Here is a 22,500-nt window from a genome sequence, read left to right as displayed (position 1 = left end):
TATCTTAGCAATTGTGAGAACGCCAATACCTGAAGTGAAGACTTCTACGGATATAATTCTCATTATGTATACCTGAGGTTGTATTACCCTTGCCCAGAAGATCGATTTGTTAAGTGATCTCTTAATTATCACTAAATACTTAATGTTCGCAACAATATATTTTAAATAATTCGGTATTCTCTCTCTTCATCACGGGGCTAGAAAGCTATTTACTGATTGTAATTACCGATTGTAATTCACATAAATCGTTCTTCCCTACGCGCAGCTCTTTATTTTATCTTTAAAGGATGCTTTTAACACGTATATACTACTTAATTTCCGATGAACGGCGTAGTTTCTGGTCATAACTTGGATGGGTGACCGACATATATGTCTGGTGATTATCGGTTGGTCAGTGGTATGGGGCGGGTGGGGGTCTAGCAACCTCATGCCAAAAAATCGAGAGAGAAAAAAGAAACAATTCTGGTGATGGAGCTCAAAATGAAAAAGACTTTAAAATGAGGGAAGTATCGAAAAAGGTTAAATTAATTACAATGGCGAGCTTCGGGTTAAATGGTCAATGAGAGTATCACAAATCCCCCGGAACGAAATGGGAGTCAGCTGGATGGGAGGCAGCACAAAATGAAACCTGAATCCCCCCCTAATCAATTCTAATCCCCTTAATCAGAACACCAACGGGGTTGGAGGAGGAGGGGAGAGGCGGATTTAGGGTAGGCGGTGGGGCGAGGGGGGTGAACTTGTTTAACGGGCGGATTATGCTCTGAATATACAACCAACAGGACAAATAATCTCTTCATTCGCTACTTCGAATTCAAACCCGTGAATTGATAATTGATGTCAGGACGAACCGGGATCAAATGGCTTTTACTGTGTGTGTGGTTCCCTGTTGCTGCCTGATGCCTTTCTAAACAGAAAACAAAGTCGTGAAGTGCTGTTAAAATGCTGTAAAATGCTGGTGCGAGAGGGAAAAATGTCACTACAGACAAGGCGTCATCTTAATCCATTTCTGTACGTGACACAAGACCTGCAGACATTTAGAAGCGGAGAAAGTGAGAAAAATAATCTATTAATAACTAATAGGCAACATTCAGCGGCCAATACTAAAAAGAAGGAGTTGGAGTGGTTGGACAGCAAGATAAACAGATCCAGAAAGCACAACACCCTTTGGTAATGCCTACAGTGCACCATGTGAAGTGCACAAACGGCACTACTACCCCTAAAAATCTTATTTATTTATTGATTTACTGAATGGCTGATTGATTGATTGACTGATGTATTTATTTATGTACTGATTTATTGACTGATTGATTTATATATACAATTAATTCCTTTATTAATTGAATGGTTGATTGATTTTATTGATTGACTAATTAATTTATTGATTTATCTACTGATTAACTTACTTACTGATTATATATCGATTTCTCTATTAATTTATTGGCTGATTAATTGACTGATTGGCTGAATTACTTATTCATTCATTCATTTATTTATATATCAATTCACATATTTATTTATCTGTTAATCTATTTATTCATACATTCATTTATACATTTATTTACTTCTCATCTATCTATCTATCTATCTATCTATTTTTTTTATCTATTTACCTGTGACCATGTAACGGGAATCGAGCGGAGGATTGGAGTTGACGGTGCAAACATACTCTCCGCTGTCTATCTTCTTGACGTTTTTGATAACGAGGACCCAGACGTCGCCACCTGCTGGATGAAGAGAAAATAATAATAATAATAATCACAATAATAATAATAATAATAATAATAATAATAATAATAATAATAATTAATAATAATATTTCCCATTACTTTCTGCTACTTCTTTCGAATGAGCACCATACTCTTTGGAAGCTTGAATTTCAAGTCAGTGGCCCCTGTGGGCCTGTTCAATATGAATATTACTCATCGTCTGAATAATAATAATAATAATAATAATAATAATAATAATAATAATAATAATAATAATAATAATAATAATAATAATATTTCTCATTACCTCCTTTCGAATGAACACCACATTCTTTGGAAGCTTGAATTTCAAATCAATGGCCCCCGTCGGCTTACGATAATAATAATAATAATAATAATAATAATAATAATAATAATAATAATAATAATAATAATAATAATAATAATATTATTTCCCATTACCTTCTGTTACTTCTTTCGAGGTAACACCATAATATTCTTTGGAGACTTGAATTTCAAGTCAATGGCCCCTGTGGGCTTGTTCCATGTCAACAGGGATCATCTTTTGAATAATAATAATAATAATAATAATAATAATAATAATAATAATAATAATAATAATAATAATAATAATAATAATAATAATTCCCATTACGTTCTTTTACTTCTTTCGAATGAACACCCTAATATTCTTAGGAAGCTTGAATTTTAAATCAGTGGCCCTTGTGGGCTTACGATGATGATAATAATAATAATAATAATAATAATAATAATAATAATAATAATAATAATAATAATAATAATAAACTTATAAAATGTAAAATTTTAAAAATATTATAATAATAATAATAATAAACTTATAAAATGTAAAATTTTAAAAATGTAATAAAGGAATAATAATAATAATAATAATAATAATAATAATAATAATAATAATAATAATAATTTTTCGGTCAGTTCATTCTTTATACAGACGTATGATAAAGGTGTGTATTCTAAAATGTGTTATCGTGTTTTAGGTTTATGGAGGCAGGGACTTTTTTTTTTTTAAGCTTTTGTCGACTCGTTTAAAGCTTGAAAAGCGTTTGCTTTATAGTTATGCGAATGAGACTATGGAAATTATTCGTTAGTACAGGCTGCCAATGCGTAAATACATACATATATGTATTAATGTGTGTAAATACACAAACATACATACATGTATATATTGTATTATATGTATATATATATATATATATAACATATATATATATATATATATATATATATATGTATATATATATATATATATATATATATATATATATATATATATATAATATATATATATATATATATATATATATATATATATATATATATATATATATATATATATATATATATATATATATATATTGGAGTGTTCAAGAGGTGAGGATCTAATTGCCCACAAATAAATTCTATTTATTCACTTTAGTCTGTATCTATTTTCTGCGGGATCTATGACAATCATTATTCTTTGCCTTACGTTTAAAATCACATAATTATTAAAGAAGTGAATACTTCACTTCTTTACTAATTTACTCCCGTTTTTTTCATCTCTGAAATCACCTTCGTTTACTCAAAATCACCTTCACCAAACTTGAACGCAGCTCAACGAAGAACAACTATGAAACTTGCCTCAATACCGTTCTAAGACCAATAACACACTTCACATTCACAACTGACCCCTGATCCTCTCTTCTTGCCGAGGGCGGCTAGATTCGCTGAAGAGCAGAAGCGCCAATATGCTATAAATGCACCTCGGTCGCTGTCGAACTTCCCAGTTCCAGAGGTCCTTTATTCCTCACGTCGTCGAACAGTCTCCCTGAGAACGCTGTGCAATTGGGACTCCAAATGTCCAAGCGCTGATGCAACGCATTGCTACCCTAAAACAATCCTCCTCGTATTTTGATAATTTAATTAAGTTTTTATCTATTTTTTTTTTATTCATTTGATTTATTTTTTCTTTCCTAATAACCGATCTATTCTTTCTGTGTTTCCTGTTAGGCCTACCTGCTGTTACTTCTTTCAAATGGACACCATGTTCTTTGGAAGCTTGAATTTCAAGTCAGTGGCCCCTTTGGTGGGCTTCTTCCATGTGATCATGTTTCATCTTCTGAATAATAATAATAATAATAATAATAATAATAATAATAATAATAATAATAATAATAATAATAAAACTCTTTGGAAGCTTGAATTTGAAATCAATGTACCCTGTAGTCTTGTTCCATTTGAACAGGGTTCATCTTTTGAATAACAATAATAAGGAATTTGGAAAACTAGATGCCGAAGTAACTCCAGAACTCACGCAGAAGAGTGTGCTACTAGAAACAGCGCACACAGTGAGAAAAGTGATGGACTCCTAAGGAGGCAGGATGCAACCCGGAACCCCCCCGACACTATAAAAACCACCCAGTCGAACAGGATGACTGTGATAGACCAAAAAAGAAATAAAAAATAATAACAATTCTCCCTGCAAACTTTTACTCAAAGCGAATATTGAGAACATAAGTTTCGAGAATTCTCGAAATCAAACACATGTTTATGGCTTCACTCGACACGTCGTGACACGTCTCGCCAGCCCATAAAAGGGAAATATGTGTCTGAGAAGGATTTTCAAAATTACCTGTCGTTGGATCGTCTCTTCCCAACTTCGAGGATAGACAATGGACCCAATTTTTCAGGAAAATAATTTATTTTGCTTATGGTTACTAAGCGTGTGATTTATATTTAGGAGTAGTATGATTAAAATCCACTCTATCTCTTTTTTGACAAATTATACGTTGTATAAATTCAATTAAGCCATCTTATTGAGAACGCTCACTTCGAGGTTAGACAATGGACACATTTTAAAAAAAAAGTAAAATCTTCGGCGCAATTTAGTTTTCTATATAGCGTTTAATCAAGGCCACCGAAAATAAATCTATCTTTCGTTGGTCTCGGTATAATGCTGCATAATCCGAGGCCCGTGCAACCATAACCACGACCCGGTGGTGGCCTAGCCTACGTCGTTGCCAGAAGAACGATTATGGCTAACTTTAACCTTAAAAAAAAAAAAATACTGAGGCTAGGGGGCTGCAATTTGGTATGTTTGATGATTGGAGGGCGGATGATCAACATACAAATTTGCAGCCCTCTAGCCTCTGTAGTTTTTAAGATCTGAGGGCGGACGGAAAAAGTGCGGACGGACAGACAAAGCCAGCACAATAGTTTTCTTTTACAGAAAACTAAAAAAAGGAAAATTTTCCTTATGGATACGACCATGTGAGTTATACTGATGAGGTACAATGATTAAAATTCCCTCTCCGGCTCTTTTTTGACGAATAAAGCATAAGTTATATAAGTTCAATTCAGCTATATCACTTACAGTCAACATACAGTGTTATCCAAGAATTACTTTGACATTTCGAACTTCTTTTGTAATGCTCATGTTACAACTTTTTCCACGACCATTAATAGTATTTCTTACAGAGAGAGAGAGAGAGAGAGAGAGAGAGAGAGAGAGAGAGAGAGAGAGAGAGAGAGAGAGAGAGAGAGAGGGTTCTATCTTTACACACAGTAACAAAATGTTTCTTTTTTCTGGTCATCACGAAAAGAGAGAGAGAGAGAGAGAGAGAGAGAGAGAGAGAGAGAGAGAGAGAAGGAGTAATATTTCTGCAACAATTGGACTATGTCTATTTTTGCACCATACATAAATTTTCGCACCTAACGTGTTTTAGTTTATATAACCTTGTGCACATACACTTACATGTATATGGTACAGAGCATATATATATATATATATATATATATATATATATATATATATATATATATATATATATATATATATATATATATATATATATATACATGTGTGTGTGTGTGTGTGTGTAATTGTAATAGCCACAATGTCCTCTTAACTTTCTCGAATTCTCGCTATTTTGGATATGCTTGTCACTACAAAGCCTTAAGATCCAAGTGCAAGAAATAGGAAGAAATTCTGATGTCCGGTAGCGGGAAACGAACCCGAGTCCCCTAATCAAAATATTAAAACGAAAATTTTTCCATATTTTGAAGCGTGAATATGGCTAACTTACGTTCGAAAATATTCCCTATTTACTGACAGACGACATTTGCTGCAAATAAACTCACACAGAAACACCAAGCACTTTGCTTGAATAATTTGCTTAACTGCCCTTATAATGGGATATATTTTAACATTGCAGGTAAGCACATTTAACTCTTTCGAAGACTACAAAATGACCAGCAATTACTGCCGCAACAAAAGGTCGAAAATTACGGTGAATAACTGCATTAGCGCACCCAAATGTGTACAGTTTCTTAATTACATTGGATGTTACTCTGTTCCCACTGAGCTTTCTAATGCGGAACAGATTATGTGAGGCACATTTGAACATTCACAGACCCCTCCTTACATCAGTGGATAAAAGAGAACCTGCTGAATAACAATGATGTCATTTAATGATACAATGTGATTAATTGACTGAATGTAGAACTCAGGTCAAGGGCCAAGCACTGGGACCTATGAGGTCATTCAGCGCTGAAACGGAAATTGACAGTAAAAGGTCTGAAAGGTGTAACAGGAGGGGAACTTCGCAGTTGCACTATGAATCAATTATTAGGGGAGAAAGTAAGTTGGAAGAAAGATAATATGAAAGGAGGTGCAGTAAAAGGAACGAAAGTGGTTGCAGCTAGGGGCCGAAGGCACGCTGCAAAGAACCGTAAGTAATGCGTACAGTGCACCGCATGAGGTGCACTGACGGCACTAACCCCCCTACGGGGAATAATGCTACACTGTGACGTCACCTGGACATACACAACGCCATGTTGTTGAAAAGAACTCAGGTTGTTATAACATCTGTTATAAATGACCATGTGAGTATCAGCTAAAATTATATTTGTTCAGCAATATCTTTTGACGGTAGTTCGGTAATTATGATACACTTGGCTTTTATTGTAGTTTCATTTGTGTTCTTGTGATTCTCTTTTACTTTTAATCATCTGTCTGTAGTTATACGTGCCTCTACTTACTTAATTTTTTTCTATATATTTTGATTCGCATCAGACAAACGAATGGAAGACACATTGTGACAAGGAGAGGAACTTCGAGGGTGAAGCTTTTCATTTACTTCGTACACATATTTATTCAGTACAGAAAGAAGTTATCGTCAACAACTGTGATGTCAAATCGTTTTCTGTCAAGCAAATTCTTTACAATGAATTGCAAGCGCAAAGCCTTTAGGGTTAAGAAAAAAAATTCAGATGTTTTCTTTTTTTAGAGTTCGAAGAAATAGAAGGAAGCAAGAAGATACACTTTTGTGATAAAAGCATTCAAATATCTTTTCCTCTTGATATCAATTCCAAATTACCGTAGTAAGTCATCAACGAAATTTACAGACTGATCAAAAACAATGGCAAAAATGAATTTCACTTTTACAGAAAATCAATCGATTATTCGTGTGTTGATGTTGAAAAAAATGATACCTTTTCTTCTTGATATCAATTCCAGATTACCGTAGTAAGTCATCAATGAAATTTACAGACTGAAAAAAAAAGGCAAAAATGAATTTCACTTTTACAAAATATCAATCGATTATTCGTGTGTCGATGTTAAAAAAAATTATAATTGAAAAAGTAGATTTAATAAAACATCGTTTTCCTTAAAGCATACAAGTCTCGCCCTTACTATCGGTGTTCATAAAATACATCAGTAAATTATTATGTATTGGCCTTTAGTAAAGAAGAAAATATATCCCCAAAAATATAAAAAGGAGAATGAATAATAAAACGAAGTCCTTTCTCCCCAAAAGAGTCTTATGAATTCCTTCCCTACATGTCTTAGGTTACATCCCATTCAATAGCCATTTCAGCTTTCTCCTTTAAAGATTTATTCTTTCATTCCGTGGGTATTTCAAGAAGATGCCTCCTTCGAATATATATATATATATATATATATATATATATATATATATATATATATATATATATATATATATATATTATATATATGTGTGTATATATATATATATATATATATATATATATATATATATATATATATATATATATATATATATATATACTGGTGTCAAAAATATAGTTATCTAAGCAGGGTGATAATAATCGAAGGTAAAAACCATTCCTGAAACATTAAAAATTCACATCATCCATTTATGCTTGATAACCACAACACACCTTGCACCCAAGGAACGATTTATCTTCACTGATAAAAACCTAACATTAACATGTATTTCAAGAAATCCGTCTCCTACACGAAACTACATTTAGTTTGAAATACATCATCATCTTCTAGAAACATGGAAAGACGGTAATTACCTCTTCATCTGGGCACTCTGAAGTGATGCGAGTTTTCAAGACCTTTCAAGTGCTACAACTTTAAGTCCAACTGGTCAGGAAACCCTTATCATCATATGTGCTCCTATATTTATAGACAACAGACCAGCTTTCTCCTTTCCTTGGACATCGACGAGTGCTGATATCCAAAAGAAATTCATTTCCTCAAAATAACGCCTCATAAAAATATACATTCCGGGCTTTTCATTACCAGTGGATATTTGGTATTAAAATTCCTTAAGGATTTGTAGCTTTGAGCTCTGGGAATCGATAAAAATGAGAAAGTCTTTCTCTAAAAGAGTTAAAATTTCCGTCAGTAACACTAGGATGGCAAATAATTCATCGTGAATATCGAAACCCATTACGCGCATGCGCAAGCCAAGTAACAAGCGATGCCTCCGACAAGTTTCCCTTTCTGTACTAAACCATTTGTAGCATTTTACTACCGGTAAAAATACCAGGATCTCTTAGAGATAAAGGACAATGGCCTGGGTGATCTTCAAAACGGCATAGCCAACTCGCGAGGAATCTCCGAAACTAGACTTTGATCCTTCCGTAAACATCAGAGCCAAACGGCATCCACTTAAGGATCGTCGAAAATGGGCGACGGAATTATCTTCAGGATGTTGGAGACTGGAGACACGGTTAGTGAATCTCTAAAAGATTTTAGATATATTTTTATAGGAGAAACAAAAACTTCAAAACAATAGCTAGGCATTGCCTTAATGGAGTTTCGAGGAGACCTCTTGTGGAATGCAAATATTAAAATTTTCAACTTCCAAAGTTTTTGCAGCTCGAAATTAACCCGAGTCTACAATTATTATCAGGCGATCTAAGGAGCGCCGTTGAAACTGGAAAATTACACTGAAAATGTATCGGAAACCTAAAGTTATATTACTGGTGCTGCTTTATTTATTAAAAACTTTGTATCTGAATTTATTACGCTGAAAATGTTTCTGAAACCTAAGATTACATTACTAGTCATGCTTCATTTTGTAAAAACTTTGTATCTAAATTTACACACACACGTATTTCGTATTTCTCTGAGATTACGAAACAGAAAACGCTAGCATTTTTTCCTGTCAAATTTTAACTGGAACGTCTCGAGTAACTTGACTTTATAAAATAGTAATGCCAAGCCCTGTTCAATAATGAAACCTAAGCAAAGGCCTAAAAATTACTTTCATTGCTACCAAAACGTTACATAAACAGTCACTAAACACTATTGTAATAAAAGAATGCAAATGAAAATTCAAATATCTTTGTCTTTGGAAAAAAAAATTAAGCAACAGAACTTTCTAGAATGTACTTGCTAAAACTAAAGATAACTAATTATTTGATAAACAAAAATGGAGTATGTGAAAAATGATAAATAAAGGATCTTGAAAAAAACGAAATATAAATAATTCGTTAATGACTGAATACAAAGTAAAAATATAAATAGCATTCAGTTAACTCTATATTCTTGTAATGAAAATAACCGCTCAAACTCTATATTCTTGCAATTAAAATAACCGCTCATATATTCTTGTAATTAAAATAACCGCTCATTGGTACGGTTTTGAAATAAAGGAAAATTAAGTGAAAAAAAACCAAAACAGAGGAGAAATTATATTGTCTGATAAAAGACTATGGAAAAAACCAAAACAGAGGAGAAAGATATTGTCTGATAAAAGACTTTAAAACCAAAGACCTTGAGAGAGAGAGAGAGAGAGAGAGTACAATGATCTCCTCAAAGGGGAAATCCCCCGAAATCGGATGGAAGCTGTGACTTAATGGGATGTAAATGGGATGATGAAGATGTTGATGACGATGATGGTAAAAGCTAAGATGAAAACGAAGATGACGGGAATGAAACAAGAAAGTGAAGATGAAGGCTGAGAGAAATGGACGTTAGGATACGACGAGAAAGAACAAAAATAAAGACGGGGAAATCATGAAGCGACGTACAGACTGTAACGAGAGAAATGTGTTCATTTACTTATCCGAGACCACTGCAGCCATGATGACGTTAAAATTCCACAGCTGATTGCTTCAAAACAAACTGGTGGTCAAATGGGAAGCTGTTTGATTATTTGCAAAGCATTTTAGGCGGAATTAATGAAACGAGTTAATTATACCTTAGCGTATGTCACACACACATCTGCACTTGAAAGCAACAGCAAACATAATGTGCAATACGGTAAGTGAACGCATTAACTTAATGTCTATGAATGAACAACCAACGCTATCATTGCCATAATCATCACAATCGAATTGTATAATTCCTGAGAGATAGAAGGTCGTTTTTAAAATCTATGTCTGTATGTCTGACTGTAACAATCGTGGTTACCAAAATGACGTGTGGATAAATATTTTTAACCTGCCCATAATCACTCCTTACAGTTGCATTATTCATCCACTTTTGAGTTTAACAAAATCTGTTCATTCGAAAACAGTGACCCCAAGAGGCTGAAGTTTTTATTAACCTATTCTTAACCTATGACTGGTCGGCCCGAATCTTTAAACGAAAATATATATTTAGAATTTACTGGTCACTTTTAGCCAGATGCTTGTGTAACTGCAATAACCACAATGCCCTCTTAACTTCTCGATTTCTTCATATTTTGGATACGCTTGCCACTGGGGAGCCTAAGATCCAGATAGTCAGGTGGATAACATTACCTCGTTCTGATATTTCAGATACGGGTTCGAGTCGTGCCCTGGACGTCAGAATTTCTTCATTTGGTTCTTCATTTGGATATCAGGCTTCGCAGTGACAAGCGTATGCAAAATGTGAAGAAATCGAGAAATAAGGAGAGTACTGTGGTTATTACAACTTCTCGTAAATATTACTTCTGAATTCTTTTTCCATCCTCTTAGGAAAAAGTTAATTAGATAGTCGAACAATTTAATTTGGGTGAAAACGCAATATCCCGTATGCATAATAAAGCGTGACAGATTGTATATAAATAAATAAATAAATAAATAAATAAATAAATAAAATAAAAATAAATAAATAAAATCAATTTAGAAACAAACAGGACAAATATCGAACTAACCTTTCCCAGGAAAGGTAGATAACTGTTGACTACTGGATTATTTATAAGCGCTTTTTATCTCTCTCTCTGTCTCTCTCTCTCTCGAGAGAGAGATTGGTATATGCGTAAAAATATATGAGGAAGAGAACGAGTTTAACGGTCAACTGGAACCCGAAAATGGAGTTTCGTCTCAAAGCGAAAATTGGGAAGTGGGTTAAGCTTTCTATGGATATCATATAACACGGAAACTTTTAAATCTCTCTCTCTCTCTCTCCTCTCACACACAAAGAAAATGGAGAGTAATATTCAATTATCTCGCGTGATTAAATTGCCTACACTGTACTTTTACGACAAAGGAAGGAAAATATCCTTACAGACATGGAGGAAAATCATTATTATTATTATTATTATTATTATTATTATTATTATTATTATTATTATTATTATTCATCGTAACGCATAAACTTTTATACTATTCGGAGATTTCAATCAATCAAATACGAGAGCAATGCAACGTCAATGGACTGAGCATTACATGGGCTTCAGTGTATGCCATCTGAATATTTTTAGATAATTAGGTATGAATATACATTTCGGGCTGAGAGGGAGATATACAAGTAATGAACAGCATGGCAGGGTGAATAATGAAGTCCTGTTAAAAGGGAATGATATATATATATATATATATATATATATATATATATATATATATATATACATATATATATATATAGTATATACATATACATATATGTATATGTATGTATATATATATATATATATATATATATATATACAGTATATATATATATATATATATATATATATATATATATATATATATATATATATATATATCTATATATATATATATATATATATATATATATACATATACATAAAATCTTAAATAGAATATTCTCTTACAATGTCAATTCATGATCATACCACAGACATGGATTTCCTTCGCGTTACAGTAACTATACCTTAGTTTAACCAGACCACTGAGCTGATTAACAGCTCTCCTAGGGCTGGCCCCGAAGGATTAGATTTATTTTACGTGGCTAAGAACCAACTGGTCACCTCGCAACGGGACCTACAGCTTATTGTGGAATCCGAACCACATTATAGCGAGAAATGAATTTCTGTCACTAGAAAGAAACTCCTCTTATTCTTCATTGGCCGGTCGGAGATTCGAACTCGCGGCCAGCAGAGTGTGGAATAATTGCATAAAAACAAAACTGGCGCCAAGTTAAAAATAACATCTCGGGTTAAAAGGAGTCACGCCAGCTATGTCAGATCACCGATCAGCGATTCCTAATCATGAGGTTGTAACAGTGGTGCTAATTTTCGAAAAGACCTGTGATTTGTGAATCTGGGTCGTCAAGCCGAGCACTGGAGCTCTTTCAGCCATCCGAGTAGGAGTGGTTGGACAGCAGGACTGAAGAAAGGGAGCGGGAATGGAGGTAGAATAAAAGGGTAAAAAGTGGACGCAGATAGGGGCCGAAGGGACGCTGTGAGCATCCTTTAGTAATGCCTACAGTGCACCTCGCAAACCACCAACGGGGTAAATTTTCGAAATAAATTGCAACGATTGGGGAGGTCCCAAACAATGACACAATTAAAATTTGGCTGTTTAGATGAAAATAAATATGTATAAAAAATGGCGAATGGCCTACGAACTGCAAATATGAAAATCTTGGCGATTAGTGAGACGCTGAGTGACGAAAATTCTCAATTAAAATGTCCAGAATAACTATAAAGTACATTTATTTCTTTGAGAGACCAAAACAGAAAGAAGACCAATGATAAAACTTTCACATTAACTACTGAATTTATATTATGTCAATAGTCATTCCCATGAGTGGAAATAACGAAAAGCTAAACAAAAAAGGGGCTGAATTACATTAGAGGAAAGCTTTATGGGGGCTGATAGAGAAAGGCTTAACAACAACTGTGGCTCAATTCTGTTGTTCTATCACTGCCACAACAACATGGGCAACTCAAGCAAAGTATTTTCCATTAAAGGTTGAAGAAATGGAAAGAAGCCTGCATTTCAGAAACTATGCTCCAGAACAGGACTGAAATCTTTAATTGCATTCTGAGTAAATTTCCTAACAAGTTAATAGAAATCCGATGCACAAAATACATTTATAAATGATACTGTATAACAGTAATTGGAGTAGTTTAAGACAAAAATATATCAAACTACAAAACAATATAAGGAAATTATTATTATTCAGTTTATATATATATATATATATATATATATATATATATATATATATATGTATATATATATATATATATAACATACATAAATACAAATGTATGCAACATACACATACCCATCCACACATACATACTGTATATACAGACATATATATATGTATATATATATATATATATATATATATATATATATATATATATATATATACTCGTGTATATATATATATATATATATATATATATATATATATATATATATATATATATAATACATATATGCAACATACACATACCCATCCACACATACATATTGTATATACAGACATATATATATATATGTATGTATATATATATATATATATATATATATATATATATATATATATATATATATATATATATATATATACACACACACACACAATACATGAACTTGATCTAAACACCCATTGTTATGTAAACGAAACCCCCAACCTCCAAATACCGACATAAAAATGCATAAAAAAAAATACCAAGCAACTTTTACAAAGAGGTGTGGCTTTCCCACACCAAGCGGGTCTCCAGAGATCTAAGCCTCTTTTACAGGTCTGGAAAAAAATGAATTTTAGGAGGCAACAGTTTCCAATACCGGTTACTGATGCAACATAAACATGTTGTTTCACAGTCAGGAGTGATTTTAAGTCGTTAGTCGTATATACACAAGTGTTAAAATGGTAGTATGATGAAAAGGCTTATGAATTAAAGCACTTAAAATTTAATATATATATATATATATATATATATATATATATATATATATATTATATATATATATATATATATATATATATATATATATATATATATATATATATATATATTAAATATACATACATATAAATGCTTAGAAGTTAACTAATAATATACACCAATATAATTTCATATATACAATGTAAATGTTTTTCACAGTCAGGTGTAAGTTTATGTCGTTAGTCATATTTACAGAATTTTTTAATAATAGTATGATGAAAGTTCTTTTGAATTAAAGCACTTAAGAGGAGTTAATATAATTTACATGTATGTATATGTATGTAATTATATATATGTATATATATATATATATATATATATATATATATAAATACTTACGAGTTAACTAATAATATACACGAATATCAGTTTTATATATACATTATAAATATGTTTTTCACTGTCAGTTGTAGCTTTAAGTCGTTAGTCGTATATACAAAACCCTTTAAATAATAGTATGATGAACATACTTATAAATTAAAGCACTTAAGGGTTAATATAATTTATTTATATAATATAATATATATATTCATATATTATATATATATATGTATATATCTACATATGTATAAAGCTTAGAAGTTAACTAATGCTACACATTACCCTCAGTTTCATATTTACACAACTACTGTACACACATTAATTTACAAAACACCACACATCAACCTCACTGTAAACTACTGCCATTACTCTGATTCTGAAGAAGAAGGAAGGAGCATTTATTAGTCATCAGCGCAGCGTTTGGTTAGAACAGCAGTAAGGTAGCAAGCGAACTGAAATGGTCTATACAAGAGAGAAAAAAGCAGGTGTTAGGGCCACTTTAAGGTAAAGAAATTCAGAAGAGAAAAAAAAGAAAACGGAAGAGGTGAGGATATAGAAAACGGAGGAAGTGAGCATTAACTTGCCTGGCCGGATGATACTAGAGTTGTAACTGGGAGCTGAAAGAAAATGGGAATATAGGATCAGGCAAGACACAGGACAAACTCGTCAAATATGAACAACGGAATGCATAGAAACATACACTTTGGTGGGGGCTAATTCTCGGCATCAGAAGGAAGTAAAATAAAATAAAAATTGCACAGACAATAGATACATAAAAGATAACAGACATTTTTGATTAGCTAAAGCACCCTGTAAGGGAGAACACATCAGTTTGACAAGCGAGGATCAAGAAAACAATTCAGAGGCACTTAAGCAAATCAAGAAAAAGTGACACATAAGAAAAGAATGGGTGAAAGATGAACAATGGCAAGACTGACGTAACTTAGCCTAAAGATCTCAATCAGCTATGGAAAAATATAGCAATGCTTAAGAAGCACAATCAGTAAGTAACATGTCTGGGACAAATGACAATCATAACTGACTCTCACTTACCACTGACGCTAAACAAAAGAGAACACAACAAAAGAGAACACAACAAAAGCAGATATTGTCTAAAGCTTTCTGACTATATAACTGTTGTTAAAATAAAAGTTTACAGTATTATAAACTTACCTTTTCACACAACACAGTGAATTACAAAATAACAATGACAAAATAAGGTGAGTTATGGTTAGATTACAATATAAAAAAGGGATTATTCCCACACCACCAGTACAAACCTGTCTGTTGTTCACTTGATATCATAAAGTTCCATTTATCTTGATCTGGTCGAGAGCATCAATTATTACAGTCTCCCTGGGCCTCTGCTCATAGGGCAAGCGCTGATAGTACAGTTTAACCACATTTTTACCCACAATATTGGCACCGAATTACCCACTGCTTTTCAAGACATTTTGCACTTCAGAAACACCACTTACCTGTGTACTTCATATATTTATAAGACATTCTCATTCCTGCGCTGACGAGCGCAACACCTGAATGATTTATCCCAGTTCTAGCGTTTCAACTCATTTCTATCAGTATGGCACCAAATATATATGAATCAGAATTTTTATTTCTTTTAAAGAACTAGGTTTTCAGAACGACCAAAATATCCTCTCTCTCTCTCTCTCTCTCTCGTTTTCAACGAGACATTTATCCACATGCTTCTACACATTTATCCACATGCTTCTACACATTTATCCACATGCTTCTATCCATTTCCATATTATTCCCAAACATTTCATAAATTCATACATACATTATTTTTGTCATTTTCCTTATATAGCACATCAGTCCATTTCCCTCTCACGAATAGTTTATGAATGGCTGCTCTCTCTCTCTCTCTCTCTCTCTCTCTCTCTCTCTCTCTCTCTCTCTCTCTCTCTCTCCCCAGATGCTTATGTGATCATGACATCAAGCAGGTCCATTGTAGGCACAGTTACCGATAGTGCCAGTCACTTAATGGCACAAACACAGCTCTGGAAACAGAGTGCACCGCCACAGCAGGAGCGGGGGATAATAAAGGAACCAGAGAGCTGGCAATTCCCTACTTATTAGGGACTGGGATTAGGAGAAGGTGGGAATTAGAAACCGGAGTAGGAATGACAGGGAGGAGGTGGGTGGGTGACCCTGAGAGGTGGAAAAGTTCTTGGGTGGAATTGTAATGAGGAATAAGGGAAGGAGCTCAGGTACAATAATAGAGGGGTTGAGGATTAATAATTAAGTATGAAGAGATGAGATTATGGGGGGGAAGAAAAAAGCTATGAATGTGATTGGGAATGACAGCAAGGTGAGAGGGAATTAGATTATAAGACAGGAAGTTGAGGTGTGGGGAACGATTATGAGGAGGAGGAGGAGGAGGAGGAGGAGGAGGAGGTGGTAGAGAGGGTATCAACATGCTAGTAAATTACTTGAGATGAATGCAAGATAACTGCAGCCTCTGCTGAGAAATGTTCATCGTTATCCCTGACACCCACAGAACTTATTACTGTCGAGGAGAAGGTTTTCCTGCCGGGGACAGAGTATTTAAAACTTGATGAATAACTTCTGCTTTAGATAAATTTCAAAAAGCAACAAACAAAAACAGAACATAATAAATTTCAATACATACACGCAAATGCATGGCACTGCCCACAATCACATCTCGATGACCTACCTGTATCCTCTGCGTCTGAACAACCTCCCTCTCTCTCTCTCTCTCTCTCTCTCTCTCTCTCTCTCTCTGGGGATGGCTTACCTTTGTCGTGCAGGATGGAGACTCTCTCGTCGGGGGTAATCGCGCGATCACCCACCGTCAGGAGAGACTTTCTCTCGTTGTTAATCCACGCAACGGAGTGGTTCCTCAGGTTGCTGACGACGCACGTCAGCAGCATGTCATCGCCTTCGAAGAACTCCCGGGGGGCGTTCGCCGTGTTCCGGATGTAAGGCCTCGCGTCGCCATCTCCTGGGAAGAAGAAGACGGGTGGTTTTAGAAAGGTGTCTTCTTGTAGTTTTTGTTTAGGAATCTGGTTCTTTCTAAAGGACAGGATAATATTATTTTGTAGTGGTCGATGAGAAGGGACGAGAGAGAGAGAGAGAGAGAGAGAGAGAGAGAGAGAGAGAGAGAGAGAGAGAGAGAGAGAGAGAGAGAGAGAGAGAGTACAGAAATATGATATTTGTTATTTTCAATCAAACTTGATAGAAATATGAACTACAAGCGATGCTCTCTCTCTCTCTCTCTCTCTCTCTTCAAGATTTCTGTCAAAAGTCAATTTAAAAAATCATTAAGAAAAGGAAAATAAATGAAATATATAAAAAGTTTCAAAAAAAATTTCAATTTGAATACAATATTTTTGGGGAGTTTTGCCCTCTTTTTGATGACTGATTTTAGGTTAACGTTTATTGATATATTATTATAACAGAACTATATATAAAACCTCTGCTCTCTCTCTCTCTCTCTCTCTCTCTCTGTCTCCAGTTGAAAGGAATATTAATGCACTCAAACGGCTTATTGCGAGAGTAGTAAAGAAAAACCATAAAGTTACAACTGATCATCAAAAGTCAGGATAAAAGCGAAACGGATTCACTTTACGATTCTGATATCGTTTATTACGTTCATCATCACTTTATGAGAGGAAGCTTTTCCTCGGCGTGTGCATACGCACACGTACACGCGTGCGTGCACACACACATAAACACACATGCATTTTATATTTATATGAATGTATGTATATTATATATATATATATGTATATATATATATATATATATATATATATATATATATATATATATATATATATAATATTGCAGCGTGCGTATGTGCATACAGTAGTAGTAGTAGTAGTATTAGTAGTAGCATTCTCAATTAAAGATCTACTAATATAAGTAATAACAACACAGCTAAGAAAAGCAAATAATTAAGAAAACTCTTTGTGGAAGCTTTGCAAAAACAAATCCTGTAAATTCAACTGCCTATCAATATCACCGTAACCAACCGCCGGCTTTTTATTGTGACTTAAGTCAAAATAGAAATGTAAAAAAAATATGAATACAACAGACACATCAAAATGAAAGACACCATTCTTTAAACAGAACGATTCAGAGATTTTATTTATTACAAAGATCGATTCCACTCGGATAACGCAAATGCTAAGAAAACTTGACAAACTAAAATGTGAAAAATGTCACCAAACGAAAAAAAATATAAATTCAAAGATTAAAAGATTAAAAGAAAAGCCAGGAACCACGACAAAAGAGAAATGGGTTTGTTTTTCGTAGCAAAACAGTCTCTTCCGCTCTTTAAAAAAAAATATTGGTAACCAGAACACAACAATAGAAAAACTTGAAAACATTGAGAGCACCGCAACAAAACGAAATTTCCTAAAACCAGAGGTAACGGGAAACAATTTTCGAAAATTTACAGTGAAAAAAAAAAAATGAACGAAATTTAGTTTAGGACTGTTGTGGTAGGTGATGGTTTATCCGATTGAAGACTGCGAAAAATACATATAGATATTTAAGGGAAAAAGTTTGTTGACGCTTTACAAGAAATATTGAAAATAAAAGGAATTCATATGGCCCTAAAGATGATGTATTTGTTGAAAAATATATATAATCAACACGGGATAAATGCAATATTTTCATAAACACACACACATACATATGTATGTATGTACGTATATGTATATATGTATGTATGAATATATACTGTATATATATGTATATATATGTATGAATATATATATATATATATATATATATATATATATATATATATATATATATATATATATATATATATATATATATATATATATATATATATATAGCCACCAAGCCCATTAATATCTTATTCACTCAACTTTGGGAGTAACATATACCCAATGGGAATCATGGTTCTTAAGAACATCTACCCTGGCCAGGACTCTAACCTATTCCTTTTTAGTTATGGTACAGAGACGTGTATGTTGACACCAGTGTTCACTTTCAACGCAATAAAGAGCTGATACCGATAGCAGGAAAGGGAAACAGTATCTGTATGTGAACGGTCGATAGTGGTGAATGGTATATGACGGTAGTTGCGCTTGAACAGTCTAATGCATTGCAAGGGAGATGAGGGACGTTGTACTCTACGGGAATGGCGCGCCCAGTTTAACTATCTTTCCACAACACCAGTGATATTATATACTGTAGGTTTTGAACCTGTATGCATGTGTAATTAAGTATGATGTTGATACTGTAAATGTATTGTTACGGTTGAAAATCTGAAATAAGAATATATATAATATACATATATATATACACACGAAGCTGACTAACGAAATAATCAGGGAAAGAAATAAATTACTGTGGTCACAACAATAATAACTTGAAATACAAATAGGAATATACACGATGCTCAGTGCGGACTTGATCGCTGAAACAATCTCTGCTCTGGGAGAGAGGAAAGAATAAATAAGGATCAAAATGCGATAAAAGCTAAGTAAAATTACTCCAATTAATGTCAGTCAACAACAAAATAACTAAGACTAAAGCGCACTATTAATAAAAAAATTTACGTTACCATAACATGATAAAGATAATTAACAGAAAAATTTGAATGGACGAATACCATCTAATTGCATGAGCATATATTTACATACAAATATATCGAGAAATGGCAATATAGACATATAGGTAAATGGAAAAACGACGGGGACTACAGATTACAAAATTTGCGAAAGATCTGCGAAAAGATAACAATCAGAATAGATAAAATAATAGCCCCATATATTTAAGGAGCATCGTCAATTGACTCTTTTATAGGGAAAAAAAGTGATTCCCAAGAAAGCCAAGCGGTTATTATAAATAGTACTGGTGGGATTTAGTGGCTGAAAAAAAAATAAGCATGTCTGGCCCGTTCTCCATTTGTTGTCAGAAACATAACAGCATTGATAAAAGACACGCGGGAATAATGTCAACAAAATAAATAATATGTAAATGCTTTTCACGGACATCTGACGTGAGTGCGTGTCTTTTTCTTCCACTGAAGTGGAAAGCAATTTTATAAACAAAAACTGATTCATAGCTGTCAGGTCTTTCTGTTGCCTGTACAAGTAAAGCGGAATACGCCGTATCTCCCTGTCTATTTTCCAATAAATTAAACGACGAGTTTACTAAATAAACACCCACCTCTACGGACATGCTCTTGTGGATCTTTTGTTTAAATAAAAGGAAAAGTATATATGTAAAACTTTGTGAAAGTGTTTACACAGCCTCGATATTCAATTCCAACGTTTTCAAATATAGCCAAAATCCAATATACATCCCTGAACTCAAAGAAAATCTCCCTTTCTCAGAAACAAAAACACTGAACTATTTTGGCCGAGTACAAAAGAAAAGTCTGAACGGAACAAAAAAAAAAATAAAATAAATCCTTTCAAAAGGGAATAGGCCTGGTCGAGATGAGGGTCTTTCACGAACCTAGCTAACAATTTATCCTATCAATTTACCCTTGACCAAGACAAACTGTGGCATAAATCCTTTCATACGATACTGGGAGGAGGCAGTTTAGATCTAATCGGAAATGTATTCAACCCAGAGGGGAATATCAAACATGCATACGTCACATGTCAACCAAAGCTTGAGATTCCATGCATGTGAAAACAAGTAAAAAATGCGCCGATGCTTCTTTGGCGCAATCGAGTTTTTTGTACATCGTATGATCAAGGCCACCGAAAATTGATATATCTTTCGGTGGTCTCGCTGTAATGCTTTATGAGCCGCGGGCCATGAAACTTTAACCACGGCCCAGTGGTGGCCTGGCCTATATGGTTGCCAGATGCACGATTATGGCTATCTTTATCCTTAGATAAAATAAAAACCACTGGGGCTAGAGGGCTGCAATTTGGTTCATTTGATGATTGGAGGGGGAATCATCAACATACCAATTTGCAGCCCTCTAGCCTCAGTGGTTTTTAAGATCTGAGGGCGGACAGAAAAAAGTGCGGACGGACAGAGTCAAAGCTATCTCAAGAGTTTTCTTTTGCAGAAAACTAAAAGACATTCAATTACTGGTTAACGGAAATACACAAACATCACATTCTCCATTCCTCTATCTCCCTTATCTCTTATAATTCTCTTTCAAAGCTATTCTCGGGTACAACACGCGGATACTTGGCAATAGGCTTATTTCAATATCCCTTAGGCTTTCTTTCTAGAATGGAAATGGGATGTGTTCTCTCGCTATAAAAAAAAATCTATCACCTGAATTCATTGAGACCTACTCTCTCACGCGTTGAAGAAGAAGAAGAAGAAGAAGAAGAAGAAGAAGAAGAAGAAGAAGAAGAAGAAGAAGAAGAAGAGAGAGAGAGAGAGAGAGAAACTATCACGTGAATTCACAGGGGCACTCTCGCTCGTATGTTTAAGAGGAAGATTGAGAGAGAGAGAGAGAGAGAGAGAGAGACGCCCCTCTTTTGATATTGAAAGACTAACATTTTATTTTGTCTTCCACGTTCGATTTTCGAAAAAAAAATTTTCTATTCAAGTATTCTGCTTATATTTGAAAACGTTCGCCAAGATGAAAAGATTGAAAAATTTAGACGGGATATTTTTGTCTCGATTTTCAAAGAGTCTTTTCTTCAGTGGATTCACATTTAAGTTTCCGGGATTTTAATTTTTAGTTTTTTTCTGAAAAGAAAATTATTGTGCCGGCTTTGTCTGTCCGTCCGGCCTCAGATCTTAAAAACTACTGAGGCTAGAGGGCTGCAATTTGGTATGTTGATCATCCACCCTCCAATCATCAAGCATACCAAATTGTCGCCCTCTAGTCTCAGTAGGTTTTATTTTATTTAAGGTTAAACGTAGCCATAATCGTGCATCTGGCAACGATATAGGACAGGTCACCACTGGGTCGTGGTGAAAGTTTCATGGACCGAGGGTCATACAGCATTATACCGAGACCACCGAAAGATAGATCTATTTTCGGTGGCCTTGATTATACGGTGTACAGAAAACTCGATTGCGCGGAAGAAACTTCGGCGCAT

The 22,500-nt window shown here is 33.9% G+C and overlaps 1 protein-coding gene across 1 annotated transcript in view; it reads right to left on the bottom strand.

The window, feature by feature from the left end:
- The window catches only part of LOC136851942 (Ig-like and fibronectin type-III domain-containing protein 2), a 485,632-nt gene that overhangs the window by 45,873 nt on the left and 417,259 nt on the right, over nucleotides 1-22,500 (bottom strand). Inside the window, 3 exon segments of the mRNA XM_067126307.1 lie at nucleotides 1,611-1,721; nucleotides 15,037-15,069; nucleotides 17,232-17,438. Of these exon segments, the coding sequence (XP_066982408.1) occupies nucleotides 1,611-1,721; nucleotides 15,037-15,069; nucleotides 17,232-17,438 (351 nt within the window).

Source organism: Macrobrachium rosenbergii, chromosome 24 (genome assembly GCF_040412425.1).
Source record: "Macrobrachium rosenbergii isolate ZJJX-2024 chromosome 24, ASM4041242v1, whole genome shotgun sequence".
Taxonomy (NCBI): domain Eukaryota; kingdom Metazoa; phylum Arthropoda; class Malacostraca; order Decapoda; family Palaemonidae; genus Macrobrachium; species Macrobrachium rosenbergii.
This window is presented reverse-complemented; position numbering and strand designations above follow the sequence as displayed.